Below are 19,784 nucleotides of genomic sequence, written 5' to 3' on the forward strand. Positions count from 1 at the left end.
ATCTGCTCCTAGCTACTTCAGTTCTTTGATCAAGATGTACATTCCCAACCGCCCATTGCGATCTTCTGAGGAGCGTCTGTTATGTCGACAAACCATTCATGCTAGGTCAAACTGTAGATCCTATTCTTCAGTGGTTCCGTGTTGGTGGAATGAGTTGCCCAGTGCTCTCCGTTCCAGCAACAGTTTTGGATCTTTCAAGAGGGGTCTTAAGGCATATTTGTTTAATATGCACTTAGTCTTTTGAGCGTTTGTTATGTGTTATGGTTTGTATAATAGTATTGTTTTGTTATAATTTGTCCATTGTTAGAATTTGACATTTATTCTGCTATTGTCCTTAAATTTAGCCTTACCATGCTATAGTTATTGTTATTATATAATTAACTGAGTGACTTATTTGATTGCTATTCTCATTTCATTGTTTTATTTCTCATTAGGTTAGTGCTTAATTGATTGTTTTATTGATAATATTGCTATTCTCCCTTTTTGTAATTGTTCACTGTTATTTAATTTGTATTGTTATTTATTTGTATGTCGCTTTGGACAAAGGCGTCTGCTAAATAACCATAACCATAACCATAACCATAACCATACAATGGACCCTAGTGTGAAATTACTCCAAACTTCCCTTTCAGCAGACATTCATACTAATTTTCTGATTGGAGTACTACTCTAACTAAATGTAAATGTAAACATTACTATTGACATTTAGCCTCAAATGCAATCAACTGAAAAAGAAACATCTGTCTGAAACGTAGTGCTTTGCTTTGCAGGTACATGGTTGTGGTACTTTTCCTGGTGTCGGCATCTGTTGCCCTCATCTTTGTGTGGAATAACTTCATAATAACTTCATTCACCAGTGAGGGATATGAGGAAATCTATGGGGATGTTCAGACTTTCATTGTGAAGAACACAAGGCAAGTACCTGACTATTTTTGTCCCAGTACAAATAATTGGACTGTTAGAAATTCTGGTAACACTTTATTTTATCAAACACATGTCAGCCATATATGCATAACTAATATTAGTGCTCAATTATGAGTCATTACACATTAGGTCTTACAGGGATATTACATCATTTGGGGAATTACACTCATTTTCCACCTCCCTTTGAGTTATGTAAACAATTAATTTTTACATTTCTCCAGCTCATCCAGCCGTTTTCAGAGTCTGGCGATACCACTTTAAGCTCCAGCCTAGCATAGATCATTAAATCGGATTAGACCATTAGCATCTCGCCTGCTAGATTTCTGGTAACTTTTCTATTTAAAACTTGTCTCTTTTCAAGTTAGTAAGTGTAATAAAACCTGTGGTGGAAAATAAATGTTGCAATAGTCTAGGCTGATTTGACATGGAGCCATACTCTCATTCCAGCGTAATAATCAAGGTACACCATGGGCACAGCAGCACAATGATATCATGCAGCATCTGAAATAGCATTTCCAGCAACAAGGTTGAGCTGCAGCAGACAAATTGGTTAGTGACCGGATTTTTACATCTAACAGTGGTAGTGTCCATGGGGTTTGTAGAGATAAATCGAATTACACAAACTTTGAAATTGTACAGAGAGGCTATAACAAGGAATGTTTCTGAAGGCAACATATTGCCTTACTTCTGTTCTTGTAGTGTTCGACTTTTTCCAGCGCAAATCTGGCTGAACATGGTCCATGTTTGTATTGTAAGATTCAGCCAGATCTGCGCAGTGCTGCAAGATGGAACTCGCCCTCAGATTTGACACTGGAACACTGAGTCAGGCAGTGTGCTTCTTTCAGAAATAGGTATTTTAACCTCTCTGTACATTTTCAAAGTCTACAATACTTAGGTGTGTCGATTTATTTTGACGTGTCTCTATGGACCTAAGCCACACACAATAAACCATTTCACTGCTACAAACAACGATCTACAGTAGCTCAAAACTCCTCCAATTAATGGAATGTTGTTATCATCCATAAATGAACCACAGGTTTTAACTCTGGATTTTTCTTTTAAGGATTTACCATGAATAAATGGCTTGTTGTTTAGGAATAAGACATTTTTCAATAAATAGCTAATAAATGTGCAGTGGTGCAGACCCTGTAGAGCACTAATACATACACATTGTAGTTATGTATTAATAGCCAACATGTGTTAAATAAAGTGTTACTGAAAATATGCACTACAACTGAAAGTAGCTAATAATAAAACTAAACATTTTTCTTTTACTTGCTATAAATGTCATCATACCAGCAAGTTAACAGACAATATGAAAGAGCAAAGTGTGTTAAATCATTGAAAATATCATAACTCTGCCTCTGCCATCTTTTCATTTAATGTACAGTGGTATCATACAGAGACCCTCCTCAGCACCATGCTCGTGCCGCGGTTCAAATCTCACAAGCAGCATTGAAGCAGCAAAGCTAAGTGACATCAGGAAGAGACGAGCAGAAGAGTACAGGAAACAGAAAATCAGGCAAGTCTTCATCTTGTCTGTCTCTTACACATGAAGGACAAAAATCGAGCTTTCAGTTTAGATAGACTATACTTAATATAGTTTGCCTGGGTGTTCCCATCCTGCCTTGCGTGGTGATTTCATTCATGCTGCTAAGGCAGTCTGGAAACCAAATTTTCGCCTGATGTTGCCGACCAATCACAGAACAGGGGAGAAAGCAAGACCATGATGAGCTATGCACAGACACATTTCATAGACATCCGTGGCGCCCAATGAACGGATCTGGGCATTTTTTCAAATACGAGAAAATGAACGTCTGGTTGCCAGACCACGTCTCATTTGAGAAGTGGTAGGCGCTAGCCAGGCTATAATATAGTAATAATTTATCATTACTATGCACATCTCATAAGTACTGTAGGCTATTACAGTGCATGAAAATACTGTTACCCGAATACTGTAACTGTTATCCGAAGGCTTCTTTTTCATCATCCTCTTATTAATAATAATAACCAGAATTCAACCCAAAATTTCGCATCAAAGAGCCAATTAAACTGATTGCACCTGTATCAACTTCTGCTCAACTAGGCCAACTCTCTCTGTGTCTCTCCGTTCTATAAGGATATAAGGCACATCCAACTTTCTATGTATCCGTCTTCTTCAAAACATTCACTCATCCACCCATCAACATCCATTAAATAATCTGCCTATCAACATCCATTCAACTTTCTATCTATCAATATTGATTTTGCTACATTCAACTTTTATAGTATTTACCGGTACTCTGTCTCAGGCTTTAAGACTACAGATCCTGCTCAACTGTTTCCTCTTGCCACAACTGTTTCAACATAAAGGTCCTCACTAGATAAATTCACTATTAAACAGTTTAACTACTTAAATATCCAACTATTTAATTGTTCAGCCATTCCAACTGTCAGTTATCAACTATGCCTCCAGCCAACTATATGAAATCACCACCTACCTAGTAACCAACATAGCAACCACTGAAATAAAGCATCTGTCAGTTTCCATAGCAACCAACATGATTACCCTAACAGCCATCATAGAAACAGTTCTATTTAGCACTGCAACAACCACATCTACCTAAGCAAAACCATTGCAACTATCTCTACATGATCTGTTGTTACACTATATGTTACTCCATAGTTTTGCATTTTCGTGCATTGGTTATTCCTCGGAATTCCATTTTCTATTTCTTACTAATTGCCAATTAAATAATGGTGGAATGGAGTTGGCTATGTGACATCTTCCATTATGGAAGTTGTCTGGACTCTATAGGACTGTTCTAATCCATATACTCACTGCTCTCCATGTGATATAGGGAAACCACTGATCTGGATGTAGTGCTCATCAGTCCATCAAATTCACCCCTCCAATACCCTTCCCATGGATTCACTGTGGACCCTTTGAAGAAGACGTTCATACCTGGTGTGCGACCATCATTGTTGTTAATCACACCTCATTACAATTTGTGTCCTGCCATTGCACCATAGCATGGCTTGCTTTCATGATGATGGAATCCAGTCAGACTTTCTTGTTTACTAGGGTTGCATTAGCCTGGAAGCCAGCCTAAATGTAAACCCGCCTGAATTCCATTGTGCAATTCCATTGAATTCCGTTGAGAAACTTTTATAAAAACTTGAGAACTTGAGAACCAATCAAATTGTCTGGGCAGGCTCTGATTGATTAGGTCTATCCAGTTGTGTGCAGGGGTATGAATTGAATGCTAGTTTGTATGATCTGATGGTTCTATGTAATATAAATGAAATACAGGAAGTTTTAGGTGTCATAGACTGAAATTAGAAGCTCTTGTAATTTCCACATGCTCACAGAAAACATATTTCTTTCCAGTTATATGCGCAAATCTTAGTGATGCAGCCCAAAGTTTAGCCTTGCAGTGCCCGTCATTTTCTTTTAAGTGCATTGACTGATGTCCCTCTGTATGACTTGCCATGCCCTCTACTTGTTGAAGAAAAGATGACATTCGCTGCCATGTGGTTCTGATGTTATGGTCATATGTACTGTTGGAGTTGCACATTTGTTTAGACCTGTGGAGCTTCTCACTCTAGGACCGAGCCAGAGTCTGGCATGACCTCACACTCACAAGATCACAGAATCAGCTGATATTTGTGTGTTGTATGTACGGTAGTCACAGATTTGTATATGATGTGAACCTAAGTTCACTCTGAGGAAGGGGTTGACAATTTCAAACGAAATGAGCTAGTTGTTGTAAAATGACAGGCTGGCTAAGGAATACTTAATCAATTTGAAAATAATCATTTTAGGGTTGGCTTTGAATGCTCATGGGAGGCAGGTTTACAAGGTTTGTCAAAATTTATATAATCTTTAAAATATATATGTGTCATCTTCAAATCATAAAATGTTATTATTAAATGTCTTAATAAATCAGAGATGGTAAAGTAATGTGACTCTCCTTAAGGGCTAGACGCCTGAACATAGACTCTTGTGCATCTGACTTTTTTGATCCTAGTAGTCCATGATAGCCATGTCTTCTCTCCTAGCACCGACAGTTGTCTCTGAGTCTGTCCACTTTGCCGTTGCATAGGTGTCTCTCCATGCGTCCCATGGTGTGATGGCGGTGGACAAGGTTCCACAGGGACAGGAAGTGAGGGGGCAGAATCAGAACATGCTCAATATCACCGCCACTAGCGAAGAAGACCTGAATGACCTCCTGGCACACGTGACCTACACCAGTAAAGTGTACCTCTTAAAAGCAGGCGATCTGGGTAAGGCCTGGTGTGAATGGGCAGAAATATAAAGTATATTGTTGTGCTGTATAGTGTTTAGTGTTGGAAATAAGTATTTTAACTGTGGTAATTTGAACATACCATTTAAATGTCTTTAAAGACCCCCACCAGAAACCATGGAGCAGAAGCCTTACAAGTACACATAATGTCTGTTTCAAAATCTGGTCCTAATAACAACAATTACATCAACAAATAAATGTTTATATACAGTATATTGTTTATCACCAGTGCACTTCACCTTTGAGGACCATGAGGTCATCTTCCCGATCACAATCAAGAAGCCTACACTCCCTGTTCTATATGACCTGGGTGAAGGTGAGTGTGTTCTTCACCTTTTCAGGTCGCATACGAGGATATATTGCAACCTCTGCTACAAGTGCTTATTATGATATTATATATAGTATGATACAGTATAAGAAATGTGTATCTATCATGTTTCTTCTTCTCTCTTGCCAGACATTAATTCTCAAGTGACCATCACTATAAAAACATTCTTAAGATACGAAGAGCTGAGGGTCTTGATCAAAAGCATCAGGGAAAGATACCCGGATATTCAAATCATCATTGCAGATGACAGCCTGAAGACAGAAAAAGTGGAGGGCCACAACATTGACCAGTACATCATGCCCCCAGCTCAAGTACAGTCTTTTCCCATCTGTCTTTGAGATTTCAATCACATATTTGTTTGGGTGTGTTAAATCACAAATTCTCGTCTGTCCAGGGCTGGTTTGCTGGACGGAACCTAGCCGTCTCTCAGGTCACAACTAAGTACTTCCTGTGGGTGGACGATGACTTCCAATTCCTGAACGAGACCAAAATTGAGAAGTTTGTGGAGATCATGGAGTCTGTGCCAGAGCTGGATGTGGTGAGCTTTTCAAATTGCTGGACACTGTTCAAACCTGGAGAGCTAGGCTAACCAACCAACCAGATCTGGAGAGCTACAGTAGGCTAACCAACCAACCAAAGCTGGAGAGCTAGGCTAAACCAACCAACCAGTCAGCCAATTGTGTTTCAGTGAAGTTCAATTTATTTTAGTCAGATTTAGTCACAGCACAAATATCTACTATCACAGTTTTGACCACAGCTGTAACATGATAGAGAGACCACATGAGAGGTATGGTAAAGAAATATACATGTATTTACAAAAATGTAGATCTACAAAATTGTCACACAATAGAAATCCAAAAGCCTCTGCCAGATAGAATGGGCATACAGGAAGCGCAGGAGTTCAGAGAGACACACTGGGTGCCTCTCAACATCTCTCCTCGATCCTTGGTCCTCCAGGCTTGTTCCCACTGATCTATAACTGACATTAGATAGACTATCCCATTGTTGCCGCCCCATCATTTTGTATGTAGATCAGGACTGAGGAAGGAAGGAAGGATGTATAAAAGACGAATGAGAGGCACTCACTGGGCTCTATTTTCATGGCATTCTTTTTAAAAAGTTGGCAACCATGCTAGAAGTTATTAGTAGGGTCTGAGGTTCCAGAATCCAGTGGTTGCCAAAATCATATTTATAATTTAAGGTCAAAAGGTCAAAAACAATAGATTTCATGGTTCGTCTGTTGGCAACTATGCAAGAAGTTATCAGCATGGATTAAGGTTTCAGAATTATTTGGTTGGCAACATGGAACTTGACCTCTAAGGTCAAATATTGAGGTCAAAAGGTCAATCAAGGTAAAATTTCAGGTTCTCTATTTTGTGATGTACGTTCATAAAATATACGATTTTAAAATAGATATTAGCTATGATATATATTTATAACTAATTTGGACATTTAGAATTTATATGGGTGTCACAGGCAAGGCTATTATAAACCCAGATGCAGACACAGAGGCAGGAATTGTATGTTGATATTTAATCAACTTTAATATCAGAATCAAAAACAAGCAGTCAGATATTTGTCTTGAAGACAAGAGTTTGTGAAACCAAAAATACTCAAAGTAAATGTAGAAAAGGAAACACGCTAAATTGTTCCAGTGAAAGTCCAAGATCCTTATAATAATACATATAATACATAATACAGGTAATAATACATAATACAGGTCAGACAATCTACAAAACGACTACAATAATCACTTCCAAAAGACAGTCCAAATGATTACACATCTCTCTCCCTCTCTCTCTCTCTCTGCACACAGCTAGGTGGGTCTGTTGGCAAGAACCGCTTCTACTTCACTCTGAAGCATGAGGAGGGGGCGGATGAGGAAGGTGGGTGTCTGACGCGTCTACGCAAGTTCCACAAACAGCTGCCTGGGTTTAAGGACTGCGTGCTAGTGGACGGCGTGGTCAACTTCTTTCTGGCCAGAACAGACACCGTCCGCAGTGTTGGGTTTGATCCCAAGCTGAGAAGAGTGGCCCACTCTGGTATGTTATCACCTGCTGAGAATGCTATCAAGAGTTCTTATTGCCATGTTTGTTCAGTAAGAATAGGGAATGATCATGGTGAGGCCTCTGGGCAGTTATTTCAGCCATTTTACACAATATGCATACCAAGATAGAGAGTGATAAGGACACGTAAGTGCAGCAATAATCTGCACAATTATCGTTACGGAATTGCAAGTCACAATATGAACCAACGCAATTGCCTAATGGCAAAAGCTACAAATAATCATGCTCAGTTAATCACATACATTATATTTATCTCATCCTCCTTGACTGTCACTTCTGATTGGTGAGCGTGCACAGTGCGCAAGAAGCACAAAACCCCTGACTGGTGAGCTTCAGCCAATCAGGAGCCTCCAACCCTGAAGATACAGAGGGACGCCCAATGATCAGGCTGGCTGATACTTCTAGCCTTCTGTAGCCTTGTTCCACAGTGAATTTAGGCTCAAATTCCAGTGATCTTTGAACATATCCTCACAATGTAGCTTAGACTGTTCTTGTCCTTGACTGACAAACCAACACACAAATGAAAAAGTTAAAAGACTTTCAATAAATGGTACTGGTAGAAGTTTCCCAAGATAGTTTTAGAGATGCTGAAGGAGTTTAGCACTCTCAGTAAATGGATTCTTTGTTGTCCCTTCTTGGCAATTATCTCAGTGTTTGAGTGAAATTCTAGCTGGTTATCAAACACTGTGCCTAGATATTTGCATGTATCCACAATTTCCGCCTACCCTCCATGAATGACACTCACTCTGGGCTCAGCCTGGGCTTTTACTGTCACACCATTTTACAAATGATGTCAGAGCTTGACCATGACTAGAGTGTGGACTTTGGGACAGGGAAAGCAGCACAGTGTCATCAGAAAATGTAGCTAGGTAACTTCCTTGTTGGGAAGACCTACAGCTATCTGTGTACATAATAAACAACAAAGGTGAAAGTACATAACCTTTATATACTTTGGAAGAGAGGAGAGCCTTTGGAAGTAGAAGCTTTGGACAACTGACCATTAAAGGTGACCTAGAATGGAAATATTTTTTTTCTTGGTTTTCATGAATTATGAGAGGTTGTGCATAAACAAAGAGCTATCATGAACATGAGGCATGGTTGTGCCCTCCTTCATATGGAAATCTTGAACTTAGAAATAAACACTAAAAAATGGGCGATTCAGCAAAACTGCTTGCTTGTGATGTCAGACCTCGCAAAGCCATTGAAGTTCAATTGGGGTTGCCAAAGAGGGCGCCATTTAGTCAAACAGACCATTTCAATACCCAGCCTAAATATATGGTTTTAATTAGTCTGGTAAAATTGCAATTGAGTTTATTTTTTTAAATCAAAGTTGAATATATACTATTTTAACATCAGAGAACACAGTGCATTACTCAATTCATCCATTCTATAGGACCTTTAACAAAGACTCTCTGGATTCTATCTGTTAAGAAGTCAAGGAGCAACAGCAATATTTGATGAGGTACAGTAGTTGAAAATCATCCGCTAGTCTCTCAATCAAGATATGTGGCTGCATTTTGTTGAAAGCAGAAGAAAAATCAGCAAATTAAAGTCTGACGTGAGAGCCAGCCTTTTCCAAGTGTTTATATGCTTTGTCTAAAATAAAGACTTTTGCATCCTCAAAACTTTTCCCAGTTTGATAAGCAAACTGTAGTGGATCAAGTCTGCCATGGACCTGAGCCATGATTTCATCTTTAAGGATTTTCTCAAAATTTTTCATCACTAAGGATGTTAATGCCACAGGTCTGAAATCCTGGAATCCTTAGGATTTTTTTTAATTTGGCTATCGGTATTACTGTATGGTGGAACTCTTCCAAATTTGGGGTATCTGACATTTCTCTGCGCACATATTAAAAATAGAGGTGAATATTACACTAAGCTGGTCAGCACAATAGCGCAGTGTGCGTCCACAGACGGCATCAGGGCCAGCAGCTTTCCTAATATTTACCTTCTTGAACAGGGTTTCCACTTGTACCTGACATATCACTAGGTCATTGTTAGGAGCAAGAGTATTCCTCCATGTAGAGATATTGTCCAGTTTGTTTGGTGGAAAAGCTCTGAACGGTGAAAATGTTGGTTCGCGAACGGGAACGGAGCCGGTTCTCTGTCGGTGGAAAAGGCCTAAGCAAGGTGGTATAAATAGCAAAGAGGAGGGGCCCCAGCACCGAGCCCTGGGGCACCCCTGTGTTGTGGTAGTGATTTATGGACAACTGTCCAAACCAGGACATGTAGAACAAGCGCCCCCTTGAGGTAGGATTCAAACCAGGAAAGAGCTGAGCCAGAGATGCCATGTTTGCAAGTATGGAGAGAAGGACACAGTGGTTGACACCAGGAAGGTCTAAATGAACAGGAAGTGACTCATGACTCCACACCAGTGTTTTGTGAAGACTTTATGATGTAGACGCTTCAGGTACATCAGTATTAGTATGAGTAGAGTTGCAGTATGGAAATTAACTCTGACTCTGAAAACGATTTAAAGGTAACCCTTTCCTGCTTCCCCCTCACCTCTCTCACTCTCTCTGGACAGAGTTCTTCATGGATGGCCTGGGACGTTTGCTGGTGGCCTCCTGCCCTATGATGGTTATTGGGCACCAGCCAAAACAAGCCCACTCAGACTACAAAAAGTTCCGTAGACCAGGGAAAGGAGATGTAAATTCTAAACTGCGCCTGCAGTACTTCAAAAACCACCTGAAGTGTGTTGCATAGTGAATAAAGAAGGAATTTAGTTTGAAGTGCTTCTATTTGTGCTAATGTTTATTGTATTAACTTTCTAGTTCAGTTTGGTTTTGTACACTATTTCTCTATATGAAGAATATGCCCTATTGAATAACATATATTTGGCCACCAGAGGGCAACCAACACACACACATTTTAAAAGACAGATCCAGATTTTTTTTTATTTTCTTTTTTTTTTTTTATTTTATTATTTCAGGACAATGCACATTAATGAACATAATAGTACATGTAAATGTGCCAGATTGTAGCCCAGGGGCTAATTTCCATCTGCAGTCCAATGTAGGCAGGTTTGGTGTTAAAAGACTAAGAAACAGATGACATACTTAGACACACATAGGCAGAGTTAGTAGAAACAAAGTATACTAAACAACAAGAAGAAATATAAGAGATAGGGGGAAAATGTAAATAATAATAAAAAAAAAAGAGAGAAGACCATATATCTGAGTTAATGGTGATTACATATTTGGTTAGCCCTGAGCCATGCCTTAAGATGATACTTGAAAGTGGTCAAGGAGGGAGATTCCCTTATAGATAGAGGGATTGTGTTCCACAATGCACTACCTTTAACAGATAGTGAATTGTGGCTAAAAGATGTTTTCCTAAAGGGAATCTCAACATCCCTATTGACCACTGCCCGTGTGACCCGAGTCTGGCGATATTTACAGTAATAAATTCTTGCAGGGGTGGTGGCGCCAGGCCATGTACTTTATAGGTAAGGCAACTGTATGAAAATTTACAAAAATTATCAAAACTCAATAGATTGTATTTTTCTAAGGTGTTACAATGATGGTATGTTAGGGTTTTTTTATCTAGAGTTTTGGGTGCCTTTTTGTACAAAAGCTCCACTGGCTTAAGGGTGAGCCCGACAATGAGCTGGTGACACAATAACTTAGGTGAGAAAATAACATTGCATGTAGGAACATCAAGGCAGCGGCATCTGTCATAGAACCTCTAATTTGCTATTATTTGCTAATATATCTAATTATATAGATTGAACTTAATTTTTTTAGATATCATTTGTATGTGTTTTTTAAAAGAAAGATTGGAATCTATAATGACACCTATTTTTAAATCTGTCACTACTTCAAGCTCTTCTGTACCCAAGGGAGTCATTTGAACTATGCCCATTGACAGTCTAGGTTATAGGGGTTATTTTGAAATAATGCATTCGGTCAAATATATTTTGAAGATTTGTACTTGAAGGGTAGTACTGAAGTCAGTTATTTTTTCTAGCAGTTTCTCTAACCATAAATCTTGTCTGTGTAAAGTATTAATTGTTTTTATTTGGTGTCCTGCTGTTATTTTCTACTTCTTGTTATGACCGCCGCCAGCGTAGCTAGCGAAGCGGTCATATAGTTGTTGTCAAAGTTTTTTATTTATTTATTTATTTTATTCTTTTCCCCCGTCATTTTTCGTCAACGATTCCCGGGACACCGTAACACCGGAGCGCATGAAACTTGGTGGGCATGTAGCCCCAGTAGACTTCTATGGAAAATTTTCGTTTCGTCCCCGGGGGTCACTCCACCCCCGCGCTGCCCCCGCCCGAAGCCCAAAAATGACAGTTTTTCCTACATAACTACCTGAACCGTGGCACCGAGGATGACAAAATGTTTATGGTATGTTGTTCTGTAGAGCTTGCATCAACTTAGCTTATAACCAGTCATTTGTGATTTGCACCCCCATGGTAAAAATTGAAAATGCAATGTAATATTGCTTTAATTGCCCTTATCTTCAGATGAGATGTTATGAACTGCACCAAATTTCATGTGTATGATTAACCTGACACCCTCTGGGAGTATGCCAAGTTATGTGGAATTTCATCCATGGGGGGCTATAAAATAAATGGATTTATGTGTACATTCAGGACTGTATACCTATCGGCCAGTAGATGGTGGTATTAACCCTCTGGAGTCTAAATCCCTCCCTGGGGATTTCAAAAACTGTTCCAAACATCTCAATCTCTGCTAGTTTTTGTCCTAGAAACATATAAGTGACACCATTAGAAACCTTTAATCAACTAGTTTCCAAATATGTTTTAAAAGAGAATGGTTGCTCTGGGTGCAACAAACATGCAGGAACACACACACACACACACACACACATAAATACACACACACACACACACACACACACATGCATAACTACACACACACGCACCACTACATACACACATGTACATAAAACATTACACAAACACATGCACAAACACGCCCACACGCATGCACACATACACCCCTACACACACCTCACACACACACACACACAAAGAGATGCACAGTGCACACACACGAGTGTGTGTGAGTGTGTGTTTGTGTGCGTGTGTGTGTGAGTGTGTGCCTGTGTATGTGTGTGTGTGTGTGTGTGCACACGCACGCATGTGAGTGTGTGTGTGTGTGTGTTATCTGATATTGGAGTGACAGTGACGGCAGAGAACACAGTGAACATATACACAGAGACACATAAAACACACACACAAGCAGACACACACTCACACTAGACAGAGAAGCACTCATACACAAAAGCAAGCGCACACATGCACACACTCATTTACATACATAAAAGTTGCAGTAGGGATGGAGTAGGTGATGGAAACACAAGCGTGATTGATATTTGCGGAGAGAATGTGAGTGGCGGTCATATTGTGTATCGCTTTGCGGTACATCTAGTTGTCTGTGTCCCTGTTTCCTTGCTGCCTTGTCCCTCACATCTTGGTTTCTGTAGATAAACTTGTGAATGAACAAACATATCTGATAAATATTCAGTTTGGTAAACATGGTAAACATGGCTATAATTATGTTGATGGGAAAGTAAACAAAAGGCAAAACGTCAACCATAAAGTTTCCAACAAAGCGGTTGGTTACTTACATTACAGGTCAGGATATCCTGCTCAGGTGTTTAGAGGGCAAAGGGATGGGTATGCAGACAACCGGGAACTCGATGTCACAAACTTTCCCAACACAGAATCCTCCATTTAAATGTAAGTGTCGTCCTCGTAATTAGGCACCAGTAATTTAGTACCTCTACTTTGAATATCTGAAATATTGATTTATTGTATTTATATTTAATGTGAAAGCTACATGGCATGTGAACTTTGGGTACCTGTTGTAGTGATAGATTAGATTCAACTCCACTCTACTGCTGGTTACCAGGCAATCATGGTAGTGTGTTGTAATTATCTTGTCCTTAATTTTACAAGTTTCGGATAGCCTATGCATTCTTTTTTTATTTTGTTTTATTGTTATATAAATGACACACAAAGATACACAATGACAACATTTAACATACACATACTCATGACAAAGTTTGCCCGTTTACAGAGCTACTTAATTATAACTATATTTAGCAGCAACAGTACACAATTATTACAAGAAACAGACATAATAGTGTCAGCATTCATTGGCTGAGGGATCAGCGCTGGAAATATTGCAGAAAGGGGGACCATGAGTCTTCATTAGTTGTTTTTCAGAGATGCAGTAAGCTTTTCTAGGTTTGAGTGATTAGTTAAAAGATTGAGCCATTGATTTATAGAGATCCTTTTTAATTATTGCATCGCATTATTATTACTGAATTGTATTACATTATTATTATTTAATTGTAAAACTGTATCATATTTGTTTGTTTACCTTTTGTATTAAGTCCAATTGTATGATTTGGACTACAGACAGGTCTAGCTCAACGCTGAACGGTGAAGTAAGGAAGTGAGCAACATTGAGCAACAACATGCTTCCAAGGTAATTCCAGCAAATTGCATGGAAACATGAATTGTCTGTGTTACTGGTCTCGGATAGGCTTAAGATAAGGTAAGAACACTCCTTAGAAGTTCTTAGCACTTAAGAGCTTAATGAATCTGGGAAATGCGGCCATGGACTGTTCTCCATCCTCCCATCTGGGAAACATTACAGGAGCACCAGCAGGCTCAGAAACACAAAGAGCCACTTTTAGCCTCTGCGCCGCCCCCTCTCCCTTGCACATGGACTATGGACTGTTTGACTCCCTCAGATAACGATGCACTTTATTAATGTACCTCATCAATGCATTTTATGATCGTACTGCATTCGTTCAATGTATGCTAAATGGACTATGAACTGTCTGATTACTCAGAACGATGCACTTTATTTGCATGATGGATCATGCTGCATTCTCATGTTCTGTCGTGTCGTGTTAATGACATGTGCATGAGGCCCATATAGCATCACGATGAAAATGAAGATCATGCTAAATGTTACCTTGCAAAACCATAAATACAGTATGCTGGGAATAGGCTACAGAGCCATCTCTTTACTTTATCACTAATTAGGCTACCCCCTGTCAGGGCAGCTTAATTTAAGCTGCCCTGACAGGGGGTAGCCTATGTTAGCGCATATACAGTAGTTGCTGTTAAAATGCCTACTAGTGCTGGGAATCGAAACACTTCAACCTTGGCATATAACGTGTTTAAAACCTTTGCGTGTTATAGACTCGTATAATGAGGAGTTCCTTGTCATTAGATTACTTAGATTACTTGCTGTTGTCCGTGACCTGGCATTTCCTTGGCAAGCCATTTTAGCATGCCCTATAGCAAGCCGCCTATAATAATAATAATAATGCATTTTATCTATAATGCACTTTTCAACACCTTGTGTTTTGTGGGTTGATTATTTCTTTGAGGTGGGGGGAGCATGACCATGGATGAATTGGTGAGTGAGGAGGGAAATCTTGTACACAATCCTGGTGGAGACAGGAAGTCAGTGTATATTGTATTGGATAAACTTGAAAGCAGAGCTTACCATTGTGTGTGCACCCAAGGTAACCTGTTAACATTTAAATGTATTATGCATAGAAGCAACGAGACATTGATAGTAAAAAAAAGTAATAGGTTATATGCACGGAAGGCTGTTCAGGTATACCTACCTCATAGACTAGGTTGATTTTCAGAACATGTGACACTCTCAGGCATTTATGAGTAAAAGTTGGCAAACAGACTTGTAGAGGTATTTTCCTTTCTGCTTAATCTATTTTTGCTGTTTGCCAAGCTGTATCTCATGTGAAAATCAATAGAGTGCAAACTCCAAGATGACCTCTTAAAGAGACCCTATGCAACTTTTTCATAGTCATAAAATCGCTTAGAAACCATTGTTTTGCTTGACTGACCAGTTTTATCGAAAACAGCAATATTTCCTCCCGCCCCCAGTGTCCCTATCCGCTATTGCAACCTTGCAGTTTGTTCGGGAGACGATCGCTCCCTGTTTACATCTGGAAGGCTGAGACGTGTAAGGAACAAGAAGAACCACGCTTGCAATTTATATATTTATATATAGCCTATATATGTATAAATATACACGCTAAAGCTGTCGGGGAAGCTCTGCAGAGAAATATGCAAGCATAAAACAAGCGAAAATGAAAAACGAAACCGAAACCTAAGATGAAATCGCCAATCCTGCATAGTTTCTCTTTAAAATGTCAGATGTCAGAGTCAGAGTTCTATATATTAAAACTTAACTTCATGCGCGACATCAACTAATGAGTAAAGTTTGGGAATTAAGATACTTGTATGTGACAATGATAATTGCATTATTTCTCATTGTATCAGGAGAATATCTGTTTTTATCCTTATATTTCAAATGAACTAAGATAGTATCTAAATTGCGAGATTCATTTGTTTGGAGACACATGCATACTATTGTCTTTGGAACAAAGTGTGTGAATTGAGTTCGGAGTTATTCTACTTTCTATTATTTCTATTGTTAGTTCCACACATCATATATGTCATCAGAATTAATTTATCCAAAGAGCAACATAAACCTGGGGTTAGGGTTGAGGTTACAGTTAGGGTTAGATCTGAGGTGTGGGTTGGTGCTTGCAGGAAGCCTGGGGCCCAGAGCGTGGATAGAGAACAGGTGCAAAGCACTCCCCGCGGATGTAAATTGCTTTGGCCGCTCTCAGGTTGGGCATGTGTGAGACAATAAATGACACAATAGATGACACAGATGCGACAGTAGATGTATTTTGAGTCAGTTTTATGAGCCCAATAGATACTTTATCAGTATATATACTTTTTGATCCCATGAGGGAAATTCATTCTCTGCATAAGAGTCAGTTTTATTAGTCTAAAATAAATACAAATTATCTGATCCGAGTGCTACTGTACGCTAACTAAATGTAAACATTACTATTGACATTCAAAGTTCACAGTTTAAAGTTTACTGTCATGTACTCATAAATAAGCATTTAGAAGCATTGTACATTCCTTGTGCTCAAGTGTCCATTCAACTTCCAGAATAAATAGCAAATAAATAAATAAATAAATACATTTTAAAAAAGGATGGAGAGAGGATTATATGGGGATTTCCAAGGACGGTTCAGCATCCTGATGACTTGCAGGTAGAATCTATCCCTGTATCTGCCAGTACGGGTCCTGCTCTTGTATCGTCTGCCTGAAGGCAGGAGGGTGAAAAGACAGTGGCTGGGATGACTGGGGTATAAACTATACACCTAGACTTTCTTCTGCAGCGCTGACTGACTGTAGAGGTCTTGGATGGATGGTAACTCAGTCCTTTGAATGTGCTATGCTGATTTGACAACTCTTTGTAGCGATTTTCGATCCTGAGCAGTGCTCTTACCATACCATGTTGTTATGCCACCAGTCAGAATGCTCTCTATTTTTCAGTGGTAAAAGTTGGTCAATATTTTGTGGTGCTGAAAGAAGAGCCGCTGTCTAGCTGTCTGTGACCACACCAATATGGTGTGTCCAGCTCAGATCCTCACTGATGTTTTAGGTTGATAGATTTAAGATTCAGCCTCAGAAATGTAATTCACTTGATACCAGAATATTATAAATGAAAAAGAAGCCTGTCTTAAAACGTAGTGCTTTGCTTTGCAGGTACATGGCTGTGCTACTTTTTCTGGTGTTGGCATCTGTTGCCCTCATCTTTGTGTGGAATAACTCTACTTCATTCACCAGCAATGGATATGAGGAAAACAAAGGGGATGTTCAGACTTTCATTATGAGGAAAACAAGGCAAACACCTGACTTTATTGTTGTTCCAATATAAATAATTGAATTGTTAGAAAATCTAGTAACACGTTATTTTAGCATTAATACATAATTAATGTTAGTGTTCAATAATGTCTATGTTAAGAGTTATTACACATTTACTATGTATTACATGAGAGTTTTAGGGCATACTCACACTAGGTATGGTTCACCCGTACCATACTGGAGCACGGTTGCCTCTGGTCCCTGGTCTGCGCTCACACTGCATACGTATATCAAACCGTACGGGTGCGATTGTGTTGCTGTGTTCTAGAATCTTTATGCAAACGTATGATTGTTAATTGGAATGTTATTGTATCTCCGTTTCTTGTCACACCAAGTACTGTCGGTACGATAGAAACCGAAAACGATCCATTATCCCTAGTTTGAGTTAGTACAGCAAGGAAGCTACAGCGCTCGAGTCTAGGGCATGTCCGTGAGGCCCAGTGTGAGTGCCCTCAGAGTGTAATGCTGCCTGGCACCTCGGGACTGGGCTCCAGGGACTTGGAACTTGGAGGGGCTAGAGAGCGCGGAGCTGGCACTGGAAGAGCAGAAATTGATTAAGAATAAGAAATTGTTCAACAAATAATGTACCGACAGTAATACAGTACAAAGTGCAATGGTGCCATTGACCTTCACAGACCTTCTTAATACATACTGTACACATATTGGTCATGTATTAATAATGGCTAACATTTGTTTGCTAAAATAAAGTGATGCCGAAATATACAGTGACCTACAGCAGAAAGTAACTAAGTACTTGCTATACAGTATGTATAGGCTATATCATGCCAGCAAGTTGATAGACACTAAGAAATAGTAATAATAACAAAGTGTGTCAAATTATTAAAAATATCATAACTCTGCCATCTTCTCATTAATGTACAGTGGTATCATACAGAGACCCTCCTCAGCACCATGCTCGTGCCGCAGTTCAAATCTCACAAGCAGCATTGAAGCAGCAAAGCTAAGTGACATCAGGAAGAGACGAGCAGACGAGTACAAGAAACAGAAAATCAGGCAGGTCTTCACCTCAACAATATCACAATCTCTTACACATGAAGGACAGCAGTAGAGCTTTCAATTTAAATAGACTATACATAGTCATTGAACTAGTAAGAACATTACATTTCCCCTTGGGGATTAATAAATTATACCTATCTATCTCATAAGTATATGAAACATTGTGACAAGCGAGACAGGGTATCCATGATAACACTGACCAGAATTCTTTGTCATTTAGTAATTATTGCTAATTGCGTACTAAAAAATGGTTGGCTATAATGTGTCATCTTCAATGATGCGGTTATGGAAGTGTGGTTGTTTGGACACTAGGACTGTTCTTATCCATATACTCACTGCTCTCCATGTGATGTAGGGAAACCACTGATCTAGATGTAGTGCTCATCAGTCCATCAAATTCACCCCTCCAATACCCTTCCCATGGATTCACTGCGGCTCCCTTGGAGAAGACTTCCATACCTGGTGTGTGACCATCATTATTCAATCACGCCTCATTAAAATTTGTGTCCTGTTTGTCGCTAGAGAAGTGAGGCGTTCAGATGTTGCTATCCCCCTGTTGTACAAGACATTGACGGCAGAATAACTGAAAATAACAGAAAAACGAACAGAAGGAAGATATTTTGGCTTTTCAAGAGGATATAGAGTGGATGAATTGAGTATTGTACTGTGTTCTCTGATGTTAAAATAGTATTCAACTTTGATTTATAAAAAATAAATTCAATTGCAATTTTACAAGCCCGATTAAAACCTTTATATTTAGGCTGGGTATTGAAATGGTAATTTCGACTAAATGGCGCCCTCTTTGGTAACCCCAATTGAACTTATATTTGATATCAGGCTTTGTTCTAATTCACCCATTTTTTAGTGGCTAGTTCAAGATTTTCATATGAAGGAGGGCACAACCATGCCTCATGTTCATGATAGCTCTTTGGTTATGCACAACCTCTCCTAATTCATCAAAACCAAGACAAAAACGGTTTCCATGCCACCTTTCAGGATTCACGGATAGGCTATATCTTTACTCTGATTGATTAGGTCTAGCAGTTGTGTGCAGAGGCATTTTCCCCCCCTATATCGGCTGAAACACACCCCATGATCACGTTCCAATGCAAGCAGCATCAGACTCGCATTCTGAATAGAATTGGCTATTTCTGGTTAGGCTTGAATGCCGTAGTTTGTATGTTCTGCTGGTTATAAATAATATAAAGGATGTTTTAGCCTCAGTCATAGACTGAAAATAAAAGTTCCTGTAATTTCCACATGCTCACAGAAAACATATTTCTTTCCAGTTCTATGCAGAAAAAGTACACATCTCTAGTGATGAAGCCCAAAATTTAGCCTTGCATTTTGTTTAGTGCATTGACTGATTTCCCTCTGTATGACCTGCTACTTCTACTTGTTGAAGAAAG

The 19,784-nt window shown here is 39.3% G+C and overlaps 1 protein-coding gene across 1 annotated transcript; it reads left to right on the plus strand.

The window, feature by feature from the left end:
- The first annotated feature begins 774 nt into the window (after window positions 1–774).
- On the plus strand, window positions 775–10,310 carry LOC134075971 (beta-1,4 N-acetylgalactosaminyltransferase 1-like). Its single transcript, XM_062530995.1, has 9 exons — window positions 775–914; window positions 3,765–3,871; window positions 4,729–4,766; window positions 5,010–5,190; window positions 5,440–5,526; window positions 5,668–5,849; window positions 5,933–6,076; window positions 7,355–7,580; window positions 10,132–10,310. The coding sequence occupies exons 1-9, from the start codon at window positions 775–777 to the stop codon at window positions 10,308–10,310; spliced, it is 1,284 nt and encodes a 427-aa protein (XP_062386979.1).
- Window positions 10,311–19,784: the final 9,474 nt, after the last annotated feature.

Source organism: Sardina pilchardus, chromosome 3 (genome assembly GCF_963854185.1).
Source record: "Sardina pilchardus chromosome 3, fSarPil1.1, whole genome shotgun sequence".
Taxonomy (NCBI): domain Eukaryota; kingdom Metazoa; phylum Chordata; class Actinopteri; order Clupeiformes; family Clupeidae; genus Sardina; species Sardina pilchardus.

Excerpts from the sequence above, each read along its gene's own strand:
- LOC134075971 (XM_062530995.1), top strand. The coding sequence starts at position 775 with ATGGTTGTGGTACTTTTCCTGGTGTCGGCATCTGTTGCCCTCATCTTT. Across the intron at positions 5,850-5,932 it reads ACATCATGCCCCCAGCTCAA|GGCTGGTTTGCTGGACGGAA; the intron begins GTACAGTCTTTT and ends TCGTCTGTCCAG. Across the intron at positions 6,077-7,354 it reads CTGTGCCAGAGCTGGATGTG|CTAGGTGGGTCTGTTGGCAA; the intron begins GTGAGCTTTTCA and ends CTCTGCACACAG.